Raw genomic sequence first — 22,593 nt, forward strand, 5'->3', positions numbered from 1 at the left:
AAAAATATGGTTGATTCGCAACATTCGTTTTATTACAACAATAACATAAGTAACAGTTCAACCCTATCGCATTCTTACGATGACGCGTTGGCACGTGACTCGCACGGCGAGCAAGGCAGTCTCGACTCTTTGTGCGCGTACTTATGGTACATTTCTTCTCATCCTGAGCAGCAGGTATTATTATTAAGATTTTGTAGGCTATTATAGCGTAGGTATTTTCGCTTTTGTATAGGAATGATGTATCTGTTACGTAGTAACTATTTATTAATCTGTGCTTCCGCTAATATTATTAGTTACAAGTTATTCTGCAATCGGCCCCAGGACTTTATTATATCACCATTCTATTTTATCTAAGCGGAACATTTAACCTATTTCAATTTATTTAAATTATATCTATATTGTTTGGTTTATTGTGTTAATTCTAGCTAGAAACTTGTAAATAAAATTGTTTTATTTACTTACCACCTTATTCGTAAACGCGTTAAAAGCGTCAATTACTTAATTTATGTTTTATCTCTTTTTATTACGAATACATTAGTCAAATGACAGATTAAGACAAACTAATTAGCCAATTCAGGCTTGTAGTGCGTTTATGAGTAAGGGGGTAAGACACGGAATTAAGACCATATAATTTATTTGTATTTAATTCCTTAAGTTTGATACTTAGTGGTCATGTTTCTGTAATCTGAACTTTATTATAAAGCATTAAGAATTATTTTACATCGTATGTGCTGCCACAAATAAAAATACCGGCACACACCTCAAAATTCATTAGCTTTTTCACGAAAATTTTACTATACGACCGAGGTATATACGCATAAGTGTTCGTTAGAAGACATCGCATTGAAATAAGGTCTAATATAGTCTGATAACTATGATATATATACCTATTGAAAGTTTGGCATAACGACTTACTCGTAAACTTGAGTCAAAAGGCACAAAAATAACATCCACATATTAAAAGCGACTGGCAATTTTCTACCATTCCATTTATTATGCAGACATTAATCTGTGCATACTAGCCTATACAATGTATAAAATGCCACGTGATTCAGACACTTACTCTCAAATTTATATGCACCAACAAATTAATCCTTTACGATCATATCTTTTCTAACATTCTAAACTTATTATTCTCAAAAACCTCTTATTATTTTAGGTAAAATCCATTTTGGAAAAAAATAAAAATCCATAGCCGTCTAAATGATAATAACATAAATAACAAAGACGTTAGTTATTATGAGTTCATTAGTTTGTCACAAACTTAAAGTCAGTCCATTGGTTAGTTAAGTTGCTAACCTTTCGAGTTAAAGACATTTCAAATTTATTACAAGAAATTTAAGTTAAAGAAACAAAGAATGAATATTCTTAGCATTGTCAATTGGAAATCTAGCGTATACTAGTTTCTTCTACTAGTTATCATGGATAAAACCATCTCTGTCTAAATAGCTTAGTATGAAAAGCACTCATAAAACGCTAAATTATACAAGGACGTTAATAGTCATAACTTTTCAATTACGATTATACTAAGACAACGTCCGCTATACGAAAATAGTCTAAGCACTTACAAATACGGTCACCCGTATCGAGATCTAAAACCATATAAAACAGGTATCGATTTCGAAACTGATACAATATTCTTGTACCTTAGATACGTCATCACGTACAAAGTAATGTTTATACAACCTGCTCCGATTCGTCTCTTGAACTGGCGACCGTGTCTCCACTAGGAGCCGCTGTAAGCGTTCTGTACAGCTTTAAATTCGATTCGGTATAATCTAGAATTTTCCGGCTCGAATGCCTGATGTATAGCATTTGTTTGTGGTAGATTTTGAGCGCTCCTTTGATAGTTATGTAGGTGAGGCCTCCTAGTATAGTTCTGTGTAGATTGTTTTGTATGGAGCGGAAGAAGATTTTGCCAATGATTGTGGAGATGGTGGGCAGGAGCAGCGCAGAGCAGAATATTCTTGTGGGTGAGAGGTGGGAGCCGGAGTTTGCGTTGGCGGGATTTGACGGCCCGGAGACGATGGCGCCTCGGTCGCCTTCCACGCTGAAATTATAAACAATTTCTTATGTTAATAAAGTTAATGATTATTGATTGCAAACTAAACGGAAGAAGTAACTACCGCTATATGAGAAAAACTGATAACGCTGTCGCAACTGTCGCACAACTTGGGACATGGTGAAGTTTTGTTATCCCCACAGGTGGAGGCAATACGTTGTGGTGCCGTGACCAGGATGTTGCATAGGTTTTTTTTTGTTTAAATAGTTAACTATGTTGACGAGTATATTTACTTGGGCCAGTTAGTCTCTTTCAGCAACAGGCAAGACAAAGAAATCGAACGCCGTGTTGAAAACGCCTGGAAGAGCTACTGGTCCATGAAAGAGCTGATGAAGGGTAGCCTTCCACTGTCACTAAAGCGAAAACTCGTCGACATGTGTATCCTGCCCGTCCTAACCTACGGTGCTCAAACATGGTCACTCACAGAGAGTCAGAAGTCCAAGTTGAAGGTATGCCAACGGGCTATTGAGCGCAGCATTTTAGGTGTGAAGAGGACCGATCGTATCCGAAACACCACGCTGCGCGCAAAAACCCGCATTGCTGACGTCGGTGAGAAGACTGCTAGGCTCAAATGGGACTGGGCCGGTCACGTCTGCCGCATGCATCCAGACAGATGGGCTAGCATAGCCACCAAATGGATGCCAGAAGAGGGGCGCGGACCCGGCAGGCCCAGACGGAGATGGCGGGACGACCTAGACACCTTTCTCAACAACTGGCCGGAGGAGGCACTATATCGGGAGTCGTGGAAGACAAGGGGAGAGGCCTTTGCCTAGCAGTGGGACACCATAATGGGCTAGTAAAAAAAAAAAAAAAGTTAACAATGCAAAGCCGGTAAGACTTACTCCAATACAAATACTCTTTATTGCACAACTCAATACAAGAAAAATGTCCTTACAGGGATACGAACCCAGGACAATCGGCTTCATAGGCCGGTCGTCAAATATTGTTGTTACAGTAAATGCCCTAACCCAACTTAAGTACCCACGTCGCCGTACTAGCTGTATAGAGAAATGGATACTTATGTTAGGGCACCGACTGTAACAGATATGGTATCAAAACTCCCAAATACCAACTGCACAGAGAGGTATTAGCGTTTGCAAAGGTGATTTTCTTAGTATTTCATTCCTAATATCAGTTCTTTAAACTACTTACTTTCCAAACGGTAGTATGTAAGACAGGGCCGGTATCTTCGCGCAGTACTTCCTCAAGAACAACAGGACGGAGTCCTCCCAGTTGTACATCTTGGCGCTGATGAGCGTCACGGGTATCGTCGGCAGCAGCACCAGCAGAACTAGTGGGTCGGCGGACTCCATCATCTCCAGACCCTCGCGATGGCCGACCACCTGGAAATGATGAAACAAATGCTTGAATTAAAAGTTTTTGATAATAACTTTATCCTCTAGCGGCTAGCCGCCACATCATTTGTCAAAATAAGGATTCAAAATAGAATTACATGGGAGACCTTAGACCTCTCGGCCGCTAGAGGTTCATATCCTAGAGCCCAAGCGTCAAGTATTAATTGTGAGTTTATAAGAGGAGAGGGGACGGCCGCTTTTCCATACAAACGTATTCACCATTTTCCTCTCTGGATATTGACATTATAAAAAATATTTTTAAGATAATTTGATATATATTAACCATATCTATTACAGACTGAGTAAGAATCGTGTTATGGTGGGACACAGTAAATACTTCAATTAACAATTTCGCAATCGTGATTTTGTGTTTAGTGTATCGTCGTTTACCGTCAAGGGCTTAAATATATATACATTCCCAAAGTTTCAAAAATATGTGTACGCTCTTACACCTTAGACAATAAAGTCGTGATCACATATTTTTGAGCCATTTGTCTGAATCGATGTTTTTGCCTTCGACTGTACGTTATAGCTGTTGCAAACAAAATAAATGGCTAGTGTCCTTTCATGGCTTCGATATGCAGTTCGGCCGTCCTTATGAGGTAATTTCTTACTAAGAAAATTGAAATCATATTTGGTGTAAAAAACCGGACAAGTGCGAGTCGGACTCGCCCATCGAGGGTTCCGTACTTTTTAGTATTTGTTGTTATAGCGGCAACAGAAATACATCATATGTGAAAATTTCAACTATCTAGCTATCACGGTTGATGAGATACAGCCTGCTGGCAGACAGACGGACAGCGGAGTCTTAGTAATAGGGTCCCTTTGGGTAGGAAGGAAGTTGGGAAGGAAGTTTAGGTCGGTCAAGTTGCTCAGAAATATCGGAAAATGACTTTATTGTTAAGGCATTCAAGTGCATTTTCTGAATCAGGTATTTAAGCACCTTTGCCAGTCCGATATTTGACCGACTGTATAATCAAATAGGTCCTAAGCACCAGATTTATAATTTTAAATCTGATCAGATTTTATGGAATTTAAACTGGTCCATCACACAGCACAAATTCTTCCCTGTATTTTTTGTCAATTTTGTCTTAGAATGCAAGGGAAGATTAGAAAAGCATACAGCACTTATCTTTGTATACTTATTATTTAATTTGATCATCATCATCATGTCAGCCGATAGACGTCCACTGCTGGACATAGGCCTCCCCCAAGGCTCGCCACTCCGACCGATCCTGTGCCGCTCGCAACCACCGAATTCCCGCGACCTTCACCAGGTCGTCGCTCCATTATCGCCCATTCCATTGTCGCCCATTTAATTTGATACGTGTAATTGAATTACTTATAGGTATTTTACAACGACAACATACTTTTATAGGTCGTCTACGAGATTAAATTAAGGTGAGTCGTAGGTTAGGCCGTAAACAAGTAGTAGTGATAAACTTTTTGGTCTTTTTTTTCCGTATAGTTTAGCAACGTAAAACAAAATATGTAATATCATTGTGGAAGACATAGTTACCATTGGTTACCATATAAGTAATATAAAGTTAATACAAAAATATTACTTTTCACCTCAGCAGCTCTAACAAGTCTAACTTCGTCACTCCCTGGAGTGAGGAAAGTGCGACTTTCCTCATTCCAGGGAGTGAAGAAAGTGCGACTTTCCTCAGTCCAGGGTTTTTTTTTTGTTTCTCTGTATTATTCTGTGTAATTCGAAATACATTTTAACCTTTAATATGTTCTCACTACTGAGGTAAAAAATTATGTGTGCAACACGGGAGCAAAGTTATTTTACATCTCGTGTTTTAGAGTCCCTCGCAAGAAAAACCAACTTTCCTCCTCAACCTTCCTTCCTCTCTTGTTGCACAAATAACTATTGCCCATCCGGCAACAGTTTTCCGCCGGTCAACATCTCCAGCATATCCTGAGGATGTCTCATAGAGAGGCGAAACGCGTGTCGAGTATTGTTCTTTTGGTGGGAGTTTGTTATATTTATTTGCGTATATATTTTTGCGGTGGGAGGGTGGGAACATATGTGTTAAAATTGTTAAATAACAAACGAAACCGTCAACTCCATCTATACGACAGTAGGCCAAAGCTAGTAGCGCCCTCTGATCGAGAATCAAATTTTCTTGATTTTCGAGGCACGTTTTCTCCTTAGACTGTATACATCTATTACGGAGTTATATCTATCTTTGCTCAGATGTAAGATACTATTTCACCAAATATTAACCCTTAAACGCTGCAGGTTTTTTAAGAAAAAAATATTGGTTTTCTTTTTTTGTTTATTTAAACTACTGAACCGATTTTTTTGTAACTTATACACATTATGTAAGTAAAAAATACTTAAATACATCCTACCGTACCTAACGTATTATTTAAAGAGCTTATTGCAACATACATACATACATACTTTGCTCTATGCATTGATAAACCTAATTACCGTTTCAAATACTGGCAGGTTATCTGCAGGTGTCTCAGTTTTCTGGGTCAAAGGATAATATGGCTGAGTCATGGACAATTAATGCCGATAACGGTCAACGATGCTGTGTTTGAAGACCAATTATCGCCTATGGTCTCAATTTTATTCACGCGGAATTAATGTAAACAAAGGTGTGGCCGGTGACAAAAAACTATTACAGCATACTTGAACTGCTCATATTTTCCTTTTTTATTAGAAATCTTTTTATATTCTACTCCAGAAATATTGACTTTGTTATAAGGAAACTAAATTTTAACATAAAACACTTTGGTATATTAATGGAAAAGAAAAAGCCGCTTTTGTCGGGTAGTTTATTTATTGCACTGGTGGAGGTTGCTATGGAGATTCACCCGGGCGACCAAGTTGCGGGCCGTTAAACATAATTTTTCACTTACTTTCGAGATAACCGCCTAAAAAAAGGCAGAGGTTATTTATCAATTTGATCGTTTTTTTGTCAGTATGTAAAACTCCGTCATTTCTTACTACCTACATTTATTTTTATATTTCTGCGAGCCCTATACTTTGAGAACCCCTGAATTGCCTGCAAGTGTCACTTTGACAGTCACAGTTGTTTGTTTACGTTAATTCCGGGAGAAGAAAATTCAGACTTCAGTTAAATACCCTCAGTAGTATAGGTATTGACATGTTTGAATACTTAGTGGGTCAGTAGGAACACTAGGAACTAAAATTCACTACATACTATATACAACAAAGTCGCTTTCCGCTGTCTGTCTGTCCCTATGTATGCTTAGATCTTTAAAACTACGCAACGGATTTTGATGCGGTTTTCACCTATCAATAAAGTAATTCTTGAGGAAGGTTTTAGTGTATAATTTGTAAAGGATTTGTGTAATCCGTGCGAAGCCGGGGCGGGTCGCTAGTTTCTTATATGGGGCATTTTCTATGAAAAGGGACCTTATTGTCGATGGCGCTTACGCCGCACAGCGTCGCGCGGTATTGTATTTATATCGGAGCATCGTTTATAATGGCGTAAGCGCCATCGACAATAAGGTCCCTTTTTATAGAAAATACCACATATAAATATTTATATGTATGTAAGATAGCCTCCTGCCGCCCAATAGTGGGTCGCCTCCAAACTTGTACTCAGCTCAGACATGAGAAATTTCCGTCTTTTGAGGATAACTTTTTATGGTACTAATAAGGAGCCGTAAATTTAGGAAAGGTAGTTAGGTCCTTTCCCAATATCTACAGTTATCGCTTGCCTTTTATTTAAGCTGTCAAGCAAAAAACAGAAAATTCTCATGTCCTACTACATGAATGGTTGTCGATCCCTACATAAACTTCCTGTACTTCTTGAGTAAATGAGTAAGCAAAGAAACATTCACACTTTTGTTTGTCCAAAATTACGGTCAAGTCTCACAAGTGACACCAATATAATTGTACAGACTGTCCAGTTGTGTTAATAGTTCAAGTCTTTGTGCGGCATTAGAACCAATGACCCCGTATTTGACGAGTACAAAAGCGTTGAGTTCAAATATCGTCGCTATACTTACTCAACCTCATATCTGCAACAATCATTTGATGGAAATGTCGCTTTTCTTTCATTCGGAATACAGGTGTTTTTGTCATCAAATGAGTGTTGCAGATACGAGGTTGATTAAGTATAGCGGCGATATTTATTTTGTGTACACTCAACAGTTCGTTTTTTTTTCATAAATATATTTTTGGTTAGCTTTATATGTCTTTGTTGGGGATTTAAGCAGCATTTAAATAATATTGAAAGCGGGTCTACCGAAGCGTAACCAATGTTGTTTAAGAATTGTTTATTTCAGTGAAATCAATTAGCCAAACTAATTGGAGGACATATTATGAAACCGATACAAATTACAATAAGCACGTGAAACGTGGAAAGTTTGCATAAGTAATGATTCCGAAGTGGGTATTTGTGCTATTGTTGAGAACAGAGTAGGTAGGTATATGTATATGATTCTTTGCAAGAAAGTGTTAACTCGAACTCAAATGGTTGGTTAATGGTTTCATTCTTATACAAATATGAAAAGGTATAGCTGCATCAGCTGCATGCATTGCAAACAACATCTTAGGGCCGATACAGACGGACTGCAACATGACTGCAACTTGTATGGGAACTGCACCCCGACGTTGCAGTTGGCCCTTAGTGCTTTCCCGGTTAAAACTTTAAGGAGCATGGGCTCCCTCAGTGACTTAAACTGTACTCTGATTTTAAGTGCTAGTTTTTTAGGGTTCCGTACCCAAAGGGTAAAAACGGGACCCTATTACTAAGACTCCGCTGTCCGTCTGTCTGTCTGTCACCAGGCTGTATCTCGTAATCTGTGATAGCTAGACAGCTGACATTTTCACAGATGATGTATTTCGGTTGCCGCTATAACAACAAATACTAAAAACAGAATAAAATAGAATTTAAGTGGGGCTCCCATATAACAAACGTGATTTTTGACCAAAGTTAAGCAACGTCGGGCGGGGTCAGTACTTGGATGGGTGACCGTTTTTATAGTTAATTGTACGGAACCCTTCGTGTGTGAGTCCGACTCGCAGTTGGCCGGTTTTTTACGATTTGGAAACCCGGCCTTGCTGGAATTAGTGAGGTATATTTTTTTTCGGGAAGCTGGTGATACATATTATTATAATAATAAATTTCAAGAAACTCATTAGCACGAGCCGGGCTTTGAACCTACCAGCTGACTGTACATTAGACTAAACATGTACTGTTAGCTCTAGAATCTACTAACAGTCACAGCTACTATAGTTTGTCAAAGGACTGTCTCATTTCAAACACAGAGAAAATCATACCTATCTTTGCCTTACACTAGTACTAGCACCCAAAAGAAAAGGACGAGTGTAGTTTTTTTTGTTCTTATTTACTGCCAATTTGGTTTGACCAACTATATTATGTACTCTGCCTTTACAGTGAATATTTTTTTAAAAGGTAATGTTAGCTCCAAATTCTAACCTGCATAACAGTGACGGCTCCATAAGTGATAGCGATCCAATATCAGCAGCACTCCTCCCGCTATGAAGGGGCAGATCTTGTGTGTGATCTCCTCCATAGCGCCCAATAGTGCCACAAACACCCTCATTGAAGGAACTACGATGTACTCTGCCTCCACAGTGGACAGAGATCTAAAAGGTAAAAGCTCAAGATTCAAGAATCTAACCTGCATAACAGTGACAGCGATCCAATATCAGCAGCACTCCTCCCGCTTTGAAGGGACAGATCTTGTGTGTGCTCTCCTCCATAGCGCCCAATAGTGCCACAAACACCCTCATTGAACGGACTACGATATACTCTGCCTCCACAGTGGACAGAGATCTAAAAGGTAAAAGCTCAAGAATCTAACCTGCGTAACAGTGACGGCTCCATAAGTGATGGCGATCCAATATATCGATCCCAGCAACACTCCTCCCGCTATGAAGGGACAGATCTTGTGGGTGATCTCCTCCATAGCGCCCAATAGTGCCACAAACACCCTCATTGAACGGACTACGATATACTCTGCCTCCACAGTGGACAGAGATCTAAAAGGTAAAAGCTCAAGAATCTAACCTGCATAACAGTGACGGCTCCATAAGTGATGGCGATCCAATATATCGATCCCAGCAACACTCCTCCCGCTATGAAGGGACAGATCTTGTGTGTGATCTCCTCCATAGCGTCTAATAGTGCCACAAACGCCCCCATTGAAGGGAAAACTACGATGTACTCCGCTTTGCACTGAGGACAAAGGACTTTTCTGGTAATGTTGCCCCGCTGTTTCTCGTCAACCCACCGCTGGAGGCAGCTCTGATGGACCTGTGAATTAAAAAAATAACAATTATTAATGGTCTGAATATTTTTAAAGATAGAAGGGTCGATAGTTAGGCAAGAAGAACATTTCTTGTCCGACAGTGCTTGGTAAACAAAAGTCAAAAACAATTATATTTTTGCAGCACTTGTTGAGTTCTTACCTACTTCCTTGTCTACATATATCGACCCCTAAACCGCCCGTGAAAAAGAGCCAAATTGTCGCGAAGATACAGCGAAAACCTAGCTGTGGCTCTCTGTTCAAAAAGTTAGGACACCCCTGCCCCAAACCTCTGGTAAGAACTTGTATAATGATTTTTTTATTTATTTAACATATTATTAGTTATTTATTTATTTGTTTTTTTTTATTAGTAACAAAACAAGAACATTTGCAGCACAGCCAAGCAATGATACAATTATGAACGTATAATTTTAATTTAAACGGTCGGCTAACATTTGTTTACCTACAAGCTAAATCCAACGTAACTACGAATAAAAACATACCTCATACAACTATTAGTTATTCTGTGCCTCATATCTCACCAACTTTGGCACGTGTTAATGAAACTTTGTACATCGATAGCTGCAGGTTAAGTCAGGTTACGATAAGAGGTTTAATCTTACGCGGTTATCACACTCACGCGAGTCACGCGAATCCGCTTGCTGCTCCGGTATGTGAACGAGGCAGCGCTATGCTCGTATATAGCGATGTCCCGCTCGCACACCGTAGCGGCGTGCGTATGCGCATCCAATGTGAAGACCGCCTTAATAAACAGTACGTATTGAGATAAACTGGTTTATAGTACAAGGACATTGTGATGCTAAATGAAAGGGAATTTCTTGTGGATGGGCGAAGGTAAGTTTTCATAGTGTTTTGCAGCTTTTACGAGTATTTAAAGATTACGTACTGTCAAATTTTGTCAATTTTGGTCATTTATTTGTGCGTAAGGTCAGGTGAGGGCAATAGAAACATAGTTTATTTTGCTCGGGGCAAGAGCAACATTATGAGAGAAGTCCTTCTACGTAAGTATATTTGAGTTAATTTTATTTATGCGTTAGTTTCATTTTTAGTACCTATTATCATTTAATTTAGTTCTTACACCTTATACAAAAACAATGTGCATTTTTGTTGAACTTATTAGTTTACTTTCGCATTATTTGTTTTGTTTATATATTTTAAAATACACATTCACAATAATTCTATCAAGGTGCAAATGTGTTTATGTCAGTGACGAAACAAAACAAGAATAACATGAGAATAACAGAAACACATTTAGTTATTTAGCGAATAAGGGCATTCTAGGAGTAACGGGTAAGTGACGCTATTTTTTTAACATGTCTGAGAAAGCTAAGAAGCCGATATTTGGCACGATAACGTTTAATAACTTAGCTTCAAATTCAACGGTACAGAATACAGATTTCTGCAGGTTATTTACTAAGGTAGCTGCCACACGCGTCACGTCTAAGAGATAGATCGTCTGGACGGTACTTCGATAATTTAAAGAAAATAATAAGCTAAGATGGGGTGGGGAGAGGATAGTGCTCGGGCCAAGATGAACTCTATGACGATTCCATGAAGTGTTCTTCTTGCCCCGGGGTTCGTCTTACCCTATCTCACCTAACTAAAGACCGATTCACACTGCCAAACTTATTATGGTTCGAAGTCCACTACATACCTTCCGTAATATTGCCGGGTGTATCGGTATCAAACACAAACAACAGATGTGGAGTTGAAAACTTAAAATGGGTCACAAATTTATATATCTCCGATAAAACACTTGATTATTTCTTAATCAACACTGATAACAACTAATGAAACGGAACAATAATACACTTATTGATAATTTTCTGAATTAATCTAGATAAGTGTTTACATACAAACCTAGAATATAAATAAACTAAAATAACTGCTACAATAGGATTCGTACTAATACTCTTAAGAGTCACACGAACCCGCTTCCATACAAAGCCGCTTCCATACAATCGAAGTTACACTCTTATTTTAAAACAACCTGCTTAAAATACATGAAAATTGGCATGAACATTTTCGTAGCATTAACATATCTAAATTTGTTACTAGTTATAATAAGCAAAATATCAATCAGTTATAACACCTTGTATAATTTTATAATAGCTTAGAGATATTGAATACTGAATACTTTGACAACCCAGTAATTCTAGTAAGTTAGACCTCTCAAAGGACATATCGATGTTTTAGGGTCACTACACTTGTGTGACACAGATGACATAATACTGACCACCTTATTAGCATGTGTTAAAAAACTTGGCATACATTAAGTGACAGAGTTACGGAGAGACTTTTCTATATTTGTTTAGTATATTTTCACAAAGTAATGGATACAATGTACTTTTCACTTCTCATGGTCGTAAAGTTGATATTCAAGTCAAGTGTAATCTAATCGGCATAAAGTTGCTTTTTATGCAAGTGCATATAGTAAAATAACTATTACCACTATTACGACCTCATAAACTTAGCAATAAAGTCCAAAACCTGCCAATCCTGCCATACAAACCCTCCCCACGCAGCTGTGCGCGGACACGAGTATTAGACCTGTACCAATAACTTCTGAGGTTATAAGAATATTAATGTTGCTTATTTTTTATATATAGTTTCCAGACCATATACTAAACCTAAAAATAATATTTTGTGTCATCCTAGGTATTTGCTTAGGTAGAAATTTAGGTATTTCTTTTTTCAATCAGCATTCTGTAAAAAAAATATTCGAGACGAAATTCTTTGTTTCCCTGTAAAGGAAAAGTGGCTTCCGACGTACACACGCATTTTGTGTCATTTTCATCCACGGGTATAATGGCATTTAATAAATACCTAATATTGATCCTAAAACGCCTAAAAAAATATTAGAGTCGGTAAGTGAAGTGTTGTACTTTACAGAACATTGTTATATGTTATTCAAACAAATCTGTGTCAAATTCATCTACCGCTTTTATAAAAAAAATTTTTTTTTCTAATTAACACCCTGTATCTGCCACAAAAAAAAATTCATATTATTAAGTTTACGTCTATAATATTATAATACCACATTGAGACATCATTCATAATTTGGGTCATTTTGATCCACGGTTTTTTTACTATCTGGCAAAATAAAACTCAATTGAGCAAGAAGGGCGTGCGCGGGGAAGGGTACCTACGCGGGTGGGGTGCTTATTATACTTGCCGCAATATCAGCTGGCGACTGAGATCTTAATACTATCTCCTTTACCCTTGTTAAGTTAAGACCAACCAAGAGATGGCATTATGAGCTGTCTCGCCACTTAGTTTTGCGATACAGTGTATTTATTTCATTCGGAGGCATAATTACATTGTCTTATCAATCTTACCGTAGTAGGTATATAAATATAATTAAAAATAAACTGTAGGCTGCACTCCTCATACTGACCAACATTTGTGACGTTCCTAATCAAAAGGTACCACTTTCTCTGACAGGTTATTTGTATAAAGATATAATCAAATTTCGTCTTTATGGTAAACGACAAAGTGGTACCTACCTTTTGATTGAGAATGTCACATCAGCGACTTAAAAATTACTTTTGTTTCGATTTTTAGTAGACTTTTTAAGTTTATTTTAAGACGCAATTTATTGTGATTTTTGTTATGTTTAAGCGTGGCAAGCAACATTAATTACATTGATGATGATGTTCATTAAATACAATATTTTTTCATACTATACTGAACTGTCACCCTATACATGAGAATGAACAGCGCCCTCTTGACAATGATCATATATTACTGGTCAGGCTTTAATATGTGTCATAATTTAGTAAAGTCCCCTTTGTGGATTCTAAGTTTCCGAGTTACAGCAGTTTAGTGAAAGCGTTTTTTTTTTTAAATATAAATTAAGGGTTGAATAAAGAGGAAAGAAAATTTGATTATTTTTGCGCTACGACGCACGGTTTAGGAGATTCTTTATTCTTTATTCTTTATTCAAACAAACACAAGTATAAGTTTACAGCGACCTACGCCAAGACACTTGTATAAGTGTTAGTGTTAATACATAGTCAGTATCATAAACATGTATACATTTTTCGAACTACGAGTATCTCTAGGAACTTAAATTAAACATACATACTACAAAGTTACATAGGTAGAGTTTAAAAAAATCCTGACACTACTTTGTAAGGACGGCCACTTGTCTGCGAATATGTCTGCGTTTTGGATTGAAGCTAAGAAGTTATTTAGTAATTCTATTGCTCGGTACGTGGGTGCGTTTGAACCGTGATAGGTGCGGACATTTGGATATGCGAAAAGGTTTCTGGCTCTACGTGCGCTACGCCCTACTGCAGCTATGTAGTTGTCTGGGGTAAAAATACGCATACGCTCCAGAACAGATGGGTTGTCAATTTGATTTCTTAGAAGTAGACAGTAGTGTAAGGCAAGCGTTTGCTTACGCCTTAGCTCGAGAGACTCCAACCCTACCATTCCCAGTACAAAGGATGACGGAAATAAGTACGGGTAGTATCCATAATACCTTTTGTAAAGATGTCTAGTAAATTTACGTTGGACGCGCTCGACCATGATGTTATACTTTGCTTCCCGAGGGTCCCATGCGATGGAACTGTACTCAAGCTTGCTACGGACATAGGCATTATATAGAATTATTGCAATTTATGGGTCACGAAACTCTGAAGTCGTTCTTATAATGAAATACAGCCCTATAAAGTTTTTTTTATTGTTTTTTTCTTTTTTACATTGTGTTTTTTGTATATTACTTTGGGGTTTCATAAAGGGGAACGAAAATTTAATTATTTTTGCGCTACGACGCATGGTTTAGGAGATCAAGCCCTATAAAAAAAAACTTTTTTTTTGCGTTTTTTTTGTATAAATTAATGGTTACATAAAGGGGACCGAAAAGTTGATTATTTTTGCGCTACGACGCACGGTTTAGGAGATACAGCCCTATATAGATTTTTTCTTTTTCTTTTTTACGTTTTTAAATCTTAATTAAGGGCTTCTTAAGGGGAACGAAAATTTGATTATTTTTCGCTACTATGCACGGTTTAGGAGATACATCCCTAAAGTTTTTTTTTCTTTTTTTGTCATTGCGTTTTTTGTTATTACTTTGGGGTTTCATAAAAGGGAACGAAAATTTTATTATTTTTGCGCTACGACGCACGGTTTAGGAGATACAGCCCTAAAATGATTTTTTTCTCTTTTTCTTTTTTGCGTTTTTAAATCATAATTAGGGGCTTCTTAAAGGGGAACGGATATTGATTATTTTTGCGCTACGATGCACGGTTTAGGAGATACAGCCCTATAAAGTTTTTTTGTTATTATTTTTTTCTTTCTTTTTCTTGTGTTTTTGTATATTATTTTGGAGCTTCATAAAGGGGAACGAAAATTTTATTATTTTTGCGCTACGACGCATGGTTTAGGAGATACAGCCCTATAAAGATTTTTTTTTTAAATTTTGCGTTTTTTTAAATATAAATTATGAGTTGCATAAAGGGGAACGAAAATTTTATTGTTTTTGCGGTACCACGCACGGTTTAGGAGATACAGCTCTATAAAGTTTTTTTTCCTGTTTTTTTTTTTGTTTTTTTTTAAGTACTAATTACGGGTTTCTTAAAGGGGTTTTTTAAATTATTTTTGCGCTACGACGCATCGTTTAAGAGATACAGCCCTATAATGTTTTTTTTTTAAATTTTGCGTTTTTTTTAAATATAAATTATGGGTTGCATAAAGGGGAACGAAAATTTTATTATTTTTGCGCTACGACGCATGGTTTAGGAGATACAGCCCTATAAAGATTTTTTTATTGTTTTTTTTTCTTTTTTTCTTTTTTACATTGTGTTTTTTGTATATTACTTAGGGGTTTCATAAAGGGGAACGAAAATTTTATTATTTTTGTGCTATGACACATGGTTTAGGAGATACAGCCCTATAAAGATTTTTTTTTAAATTTTGCGTTTTTTTAAATATAAATTATGGGTTGCATAAAGGGGAACGAAAATTTTATTGTTTTTGCGGTACCACGCACGGTTTAGGAGATACAGCTCTATAAAGTTTTTTTTCCTGGTTTTTTTAGTTTTTTTTTTAAGTATTAATTACGGGTTTCTTAAAGGGGTTTTTTAAATTATTTTTGCGCTACGACGCATGGTTTAAGAGATACAGCCCTATAATGATTTTTTTTTAAAATTTTGCGTTTTTTTTTAAATATAAATTATGGGTTGCATAAAGGGGAACGAAAATTTTATTATTTCTGCGCTACGACGCATGGTTTAGGAGATACAGCCCTATAAAGATTTTTTTTTAAATTTTGCGGTTTTTTTTAATATAAATTATGGGTTGCATAAAGGGGAACGAAAATTTTATTGTTTTTGCGGTACCACGCACGGTTTAGGAGATACAGCTCTATAAAGTTTTTTTTCCTGGTTTTTTTTGTTTTTTTTTTTTAAAGTATTAATTACGGTCGCACTTAAACTATCGTGAGACATATTTCAAAATATTTATCAGTACGGTTTTTACTCACTATTATTTTTAGTCGCTTTTGGCGACATGTTTCGTATTCTTTGGGAATCCATCCTCAGGCACGAGTGTCCGCGGCGGTTGTTCGTCGTGCACTGCCCGCGCCGCCCGCCTCGTCGCTCGTTGCGCACGCGCTGATGGGGCGGGGGCGGGGGGCGCGGGGCAGTCCGCAGATGGAGTCGTCAAGTGAAGGTCTGGTAGGGCGGCTGTATCGAACGAAGTCAAGCACACTGCACTCACTATGTCCCCGCGATCGTCACAACACACTTGCCGCTTGACCCTAGGTATTATAGGCTTCCATGCAGGTGGCAACATCCAGCCTCCGTCCCGATTGAAATTAGGGCGGCGTGAAATTTCAATCGCCTCGCGAATCTTACGCGGCACAAAACATTTCTCCCGTACCAGTAATCTCGCTTTATCGAAACGAATGAAATGGGACGCGCCTATATCGTTAGCATGCTCTGCCACAGCTGAGTTCCTGGTGTCCATGTTCTTTACGCTGCGTATGTGTTCCGACAACCTAGTGGAGACATTCCTTCCGGTCTCACCGACATACGCCCTACCACAATCGCAAGGTATCTCGTATACCCCCGGGCTCCCCAGCGGGTCCTTGTCCTTTGGAGAGCGCAGCAACTGCCTGACTTTGGTATGGGGTCGGAAGATTGTCCTAATGCTAAAACTTCGGCGTAATAGGCGTCCAATTCTATCCGTTATCCCCTTAATAAAAGGCAAGACGACAGGTGCTCTCTCTCTGCCCTAATTTCAATCGGGACGGAGGCTGGATGTTGCCACCTGCATGGAAGCCTATAATACCTAGGGTCAAGCGGCAAGTGTGTTGTGACGATCGCGGGGACATAGTGAGTGCAGTGTGCTTGACTTCGTTCGATACAGCCGCCCTACCAGACCTTCACTTGACGACTCCATCTGCGGACTGCCCCGCGCCCCCCGCCCCCGCCCCATCAGCGCGTGCGCAACGAGCGACGAGGCGGGCGGCGCGGGCAGTGCACGACGAACAACCGCCGCGGACACTCGTGCCTGAGGATGGATTCCCAAAGAATACGAAACATGTCGCCAAAAGCGACTAAAAATAATAGTGAGTAAAAACCGTACTGATAAATATTTATTAATTACGGGTTTCTTAAAGGGGTTTTTTTAAATTATTTTTGCACTACGACGCATGGTTTAAGAGATAATGATATGTTTTTTTTTAATTTTGCGTTTTTTTTTAAATATAAATTATGGGTTGCATAAAGGGGAACGAAAATTGTATTATTTTTGCGCCACCACGCACGGTTTAGGAGATATTATATCTATATATATAGCTATAAAAGCTCTATAAAGTTTTTTTCCTGGTTTTTTTTTAAGTTTTAATTAACGGTTTCTTAAAGGGGAACGAAAATTTGATTATTTTTGTGCTACGATGCACGGTTTAGGAGATGCAGCCCTATAAAGATTTTTTTTGTTGTTTTTTTTTTCATTGTGTTTTTTGTATATTATTTTGGGGTTCCGTAAAGGGGAACGAAAATTTTGTTCTTTTTGCGCTACCACGCACTGTTTAGGAGATATAGCTCTATAAAGATTTTTTCCTGTTTTTTTTTTGTTTATTTTTAAGTATTAATTAAGGGATCCTTAAAGGGGAACGAAAAATTGATTATTTTTGCGCTACGATGCACGATTTAGGAGATGCAGCCCTATAAAGATTTTTTTTTTGTTTCTTTTTTTCATTGTGTTTTTTGTATATTAGTTTGGGGTTCCACAAAGGGGAACGAAAATTTGATTATTTTTGCGCTACGACGGTTTAGGAGATACAGCCCTATAAAGTTTTTTTTGTTTTTTTTTCATTGTGTTTTTTGTATATTACTTTGGGGTTCCGTAAAGGGGAACGAAAATTTTATTATTTTTGCGCTACGACGCACGGTTTATGAGATACAGCCCTAAAATGATTTTTTTTCCTCTTTTTCTTTTTTGCGTTTTTCAATCTTAATTAGGGGTTTCTTAAAGGGATTTTTTTAATTATTTTTGCGCTACGATGCACGGTGTAGGAGATACAGCCCTATAAAGTTTTTTTGTTATTTTTTTTCTTTTTTTTCATTGTGTTTTTAGTATATTACTTTGGGGCTTCATAAAGGGGAACGAAATTTTTATTATTTTTGCGCCACCACGCACGGTTTAGGAGATATTATATCTATATATATAGCTATAATAGCTCTATAAAGTTTTTTCCTGGTTTTTTTTTTAAGTTTTAATTAAGGGTTTCTTAAGGGGAGCGAAAATTTGATTATTTTTGCGCTACGATGCACGATATAGGAGATACAGCTAATACAGCCCTATAAAGATTTTGTTTCTTATTTTTTATTGTATTTTTCATGTATTACTTTTGGGTTACATAAAGGGGAACGAAAATTTTATTATTTTTGCGCTACGACGCATGGTTTAGGAGATACAGTCCTATATATTTTTTTACAATGCATGTGCTCGAAAAGTGCGTTTCCTACGGAGCCATATCGTGCGGAAAGTACTGCTTTTCCGCACTAGTGCTTTTTGTTTTCAATTTTTTTTTACAGTACATATGGTGCTACTTTCTCGCACTAGTGCGGAAAAGAGCACTTACCGTGCATATGTCGAAAGTTTAAAGGGCCATATGTACTGTAAAACGTACGATACACGTGCGAATAAGTAATTCGCAACTCGTGTCGATTTAAAACACTCCTTTTAATAATTAAACTTATTTGCCATGACATGTTTTTTTATTTACTCGCACAATGCATAGTAAAACATTGTATGATACACGTGCGTAAAGGTGACTTCCGCACTTGTTGCATAAATAGCAATTTTTTTATCAAAGAATGAAAGAAAGTCACGGTATTAATAACCAAATTTTACTTTAGTGGTACCTTTTCCCTATCACTGTCACAAATGTATGTGGCGTTCACGTATATTTTTAAGATTTCCCTGCGCAATGTTGCCAGCTCGCTCGCAAATCAAACATGTACTTACAGTTCTTTTGCATAATGGTGACATTGTACAATATCTATGAGTTTTAAATAGGTAAAAGATAATTCGACGCATTCTTTGCTTGCTTGTTGCTTGTTGTTGTGTTGTTTGCGTAACTTCTTTGAATAAGTTGCGTTAATTTGGCGCACAGGCGAAGTAAACATGCGTTGCGTACGGCAAGGTCACGCCGCGGCCCCACCCTGCACGGCCTCCGTTGCCCATTCAGACCGCCCGCTAGCTTCGTTTGAACGCAAATAATATTTTTGTAATATTTGTTTATGCAGTGGATGCAAGTGACACAAATTCATACATCTTATTTATCTTGCATTTCAAATTAATAAGATGTAAACTCTAATATCTTTAATATTCTTTTGTAACGGTGACAGCCTGTTACAACAAAATCATCAAATATCTTATGAAGCTATGCCTTAATAAGACACAAAATCATTTAATGGACCTATTTAAACGATTAAATTCGACCTAAGTAATTTTTTTTAACTCTAATTTTTTTTTGTGTCATTTAGAATATTATGACATAGTATCAGATTGCAGTGGACGTAATTGACACAAACTATGTTTTCACACTAAAAACACTATCCTAAATGCAACACAGTTACATGTGTTCTCTCGAATATTTTTTTCTCCAAGATAATTCAAAATAAAAAATAATTACCACAAAATAACAAATTACTAGAAAAGCAAATTATATATATGACACAAAACAAAATGTAAGATTTACATCTTAACAAAGTATTCATAAGCGAAAACAGAATTGACTTTAATATTTTTATAACCTAGGGGTCAAAATATAGCCAGCGGTACAGGTCTATATCTACTCATTTCTTGAATCTTAAATAAATACGGTATGGTAAAATAATCGTAAAAATTTGATATTTCTGTATATTTTAAATCACGTTTAAAATCGGGTCTATCGCGAATTTATTTTGTTATCTTTATTTACCAAATCTGTATATTTTGTTCACATGTCTCTGTGTAAATGCCCATTTTACCCTTGACCTATATCGGTCTTGAGTCTTGAATAACCTTGAATAAAATGGGTTACTTTATGCTCTTGTTGTAAACTCTACTAATAACATTTAATCATTTAATTTTGTACTCTAGCCTAAATCTTAAAAACAAACAAACATGACAGTGTTGCAATCGGTATCTAGATTATTTCCCATGTTTTTTTTGTATATCGAGTTACATGTTACCTGGGAATATCACAATTACAATAGATGGTGTTTTTAGTCTTAAGCTCATTGATATAAATTCTCACAGTATTTTCCAAGCAGTTTGAATAGTATAGACATATTTAATACGTTAGATCTATAGTTATAATTATCTTGGCTTTCAATTACATTAAAATTTACTAACAAGTAAAGTAAACTAAAACTAAGTTACAACAATATGAGTAGGTACATAACAATACATATTGACATATTGGGAATACCAAAGGTAATGAGAGTTCCATGCCAAAAAGGTAAAAAGGAACCCTTATTATGCAACTCTCTCCATCTGTCTGTCTGTCACATCACTAAATATATTGGGAACTACTTATGCTATTGATTTGAAATTGGGAAAAGTTATAAACAAAGCTAACTCAGAAAATAAATTAATTTAGGTAGTGGACTTATAGCTAATGTGTGATATCTTCCAGACAACCTTTGAGTAGAGACAAGAAAATAAAAAAATGCAGTAAGGGGTACAGATAAGAATATCAAATGTTGAAAATTATTATTACAACACATAACATCAATATTAATATAAATACTTAAATATTTATAACCATAAACATACATACATAAGTACATATACTGACTACTGACATACATACACAAACATCATCATCATACATAGTACATGTACTCGTACTATCATACTGTAAATCATATTATGCATCTGGTCAATACAGAATAGACTTTAAAATACAATCAATATAAAATCATTTTGATTTACTGTCTAACAAAGATTACAGTTTAAAACACTATTAAAGCCAGTGAGCATGGCAGTTGGTCTTTAATTAAAACAATTAACACTTATTAACAACACTAGCGGAAAATTGCAGATGTACATTTTTAGGGTTCCGTACCTCAAAAGGAAAAAAACTGAACCCTTATAGGATCACTTGTGCGTCTGTCTGTCTGTCTGTCACAGCCTATTTTCTCCGAAACTACTGGACCAATTAAGTTGGAATTTGGTACACATTATGTAAGTTTGTGGCGCAGACAGACATGTAACGTAAAACTAATAATTTTAATCATGGGGGCCACTTTTGGGGGGTAAATGAGAAAATTAAAAAATGAAGTTTTTTAAACCATATTGTGTTACATATTATCAAATGAAAGAGCTTGTGAGAATCTCAAATATTTTTTTCATTTCATTTCACTAACGTTTCACATAAAAAGTACATTGTTAAAAATTGTGTAATGTACGGAACCCTTGGAACGCGAGTCCGACTCGCACTTGGCCGGTTTTTAAAGATGGTAGCATCTTTCGCATTTAAAGGTCACAAAACAGTTGAATAAATTTCGCAATATCTAAAGGGTTTAAGTAAGCTTACATTTATTTGCGTATAACTCACAAACTTTCTCTCAATAACATGTGTTTGACGTCACAAGGACAAGACTTACCCATTTCGTAGTTCCTTTGCACTTGCAAGGTTGCACCCACGCCGCCAGCCGATCGTCCGCCTCCGTCGCAAAGCACACCCAACAAGTCTTCGCGTTCTCATCATCCCCGTGTACAACCAACGAATTCGCACTACCACTACGCGCATCGGAACCAGATTTCTCTTCTACAGACATTGTTATTGCGTCTTTACAAATAAACAAGCAAGCAATTTAGTTATCTAAAAACCGAGTTTACTGCGCCGCGAGATACACGCAATTGAGACACTGTATAACGAAACAAACTGCAATATTTTCCATGGGACGATAAAAATATTTTTGTCAAACGTCTGACGGAAGGAAATGTGGAAATGTCCTTTTGCACGAGTTGGATTGTAGATTTCAACAACGATACAACAACGTCAGTGAATGTCAGTCCAAACGCAAAGCAAACTAAGCTAAGCATAGTAGAAAAAAATAGAATGAAATGAACGTGTACGAACGAAGTGAACGAATGAGTCTAGTGTCAAAATGACGGCCATGGTATTGCCATGTACGCTTAATTTACCGATTCTTGCAATTATAGTTAGGTATAGTCGTTCGTTTTGTAGGTGGCCCCGAAGTCCCCGAACGGTTAATCCTTTGTCTATTGTTGAGTAAAATCGCATGAGCTACTACCTGCAAAAAAGGGTCGGTTATTGGCGTATAATTCTAATAGGGAATACTACGCCACTATCATAATCTGAGGGTCTATCGCGAAACAAGAAAATCGAAATTTCGTTATCTAACATTTCTGTCACTCTTG

The 22,593-nt window shown here is 37.0% G+C and overlaps 1 protein-coding gene across 1 annotated transcript; it reads right to left on the reverse strand.

The window, feature by feature from the left end:
- Window positions 1–301: 301 nt before the first annotated feature.
- Window positions 302–22,211, reverse strand: LOC134750536 (E3 ubiquitin-protein ligase MARCHF5). Its single transcript, XM_063685732.1, has 4 exons — window positions 21,813–22,211; window positions 9,444–9,689; window positions 3,215–3,405; window positions 302–2,050 (listed from the first exon to the last, which is right to left on the reverse strand). The coding sequence occupies exons 1-4, from the start codon at window positions 21,984–21,986 to the stop codon at window positions 1,678–1,680; spliced, it is 984 nt and encodes a 327-aa protein (XP_063541802.1). The 5' UTR covers window positions 21,987–22,211; the 3' UTR covers window positions 302–1,677.
- Window positions 22,212–22,593: the final 382 nt, after the last annotated feature.

This window comes from Cydia strobilella, chromosome 20 (assembly GCF_947568885.1).
Source record: "Cydia strobilella chromosome 20, ilCydStro3.1, whole genome shotgun sequence".
NCBI lineage: Eukaryota > Metazoa > Arthropoda > Insecta > Lepidoptera > Tortricidae > Cydia > Cydia strobilella.

Coding starts and splice junctions, on each gene's coding strand:
- LOC134750536 (XM_063685732.1), bottom strand. CDS start 21,986: ATGTCTGTAGAAGAGAAATCTGGTTCCGATGCGCGTAGTGGTAGTGCG. Junction 3,406..9,443: donor GAGCCGTCACTGTTATGCAG/GTTAGATTCTTG, acceptor CATCATTTCCAG/GTGGTCGGCCATCGCGAGGG. Junction 2,051..3,214: donor TACATACTACCGTTTGGAAA/GTAAGTAGTTTA, acceptor TTATAATTTCAG/CGTGGAAGGCGACCGAGGCG.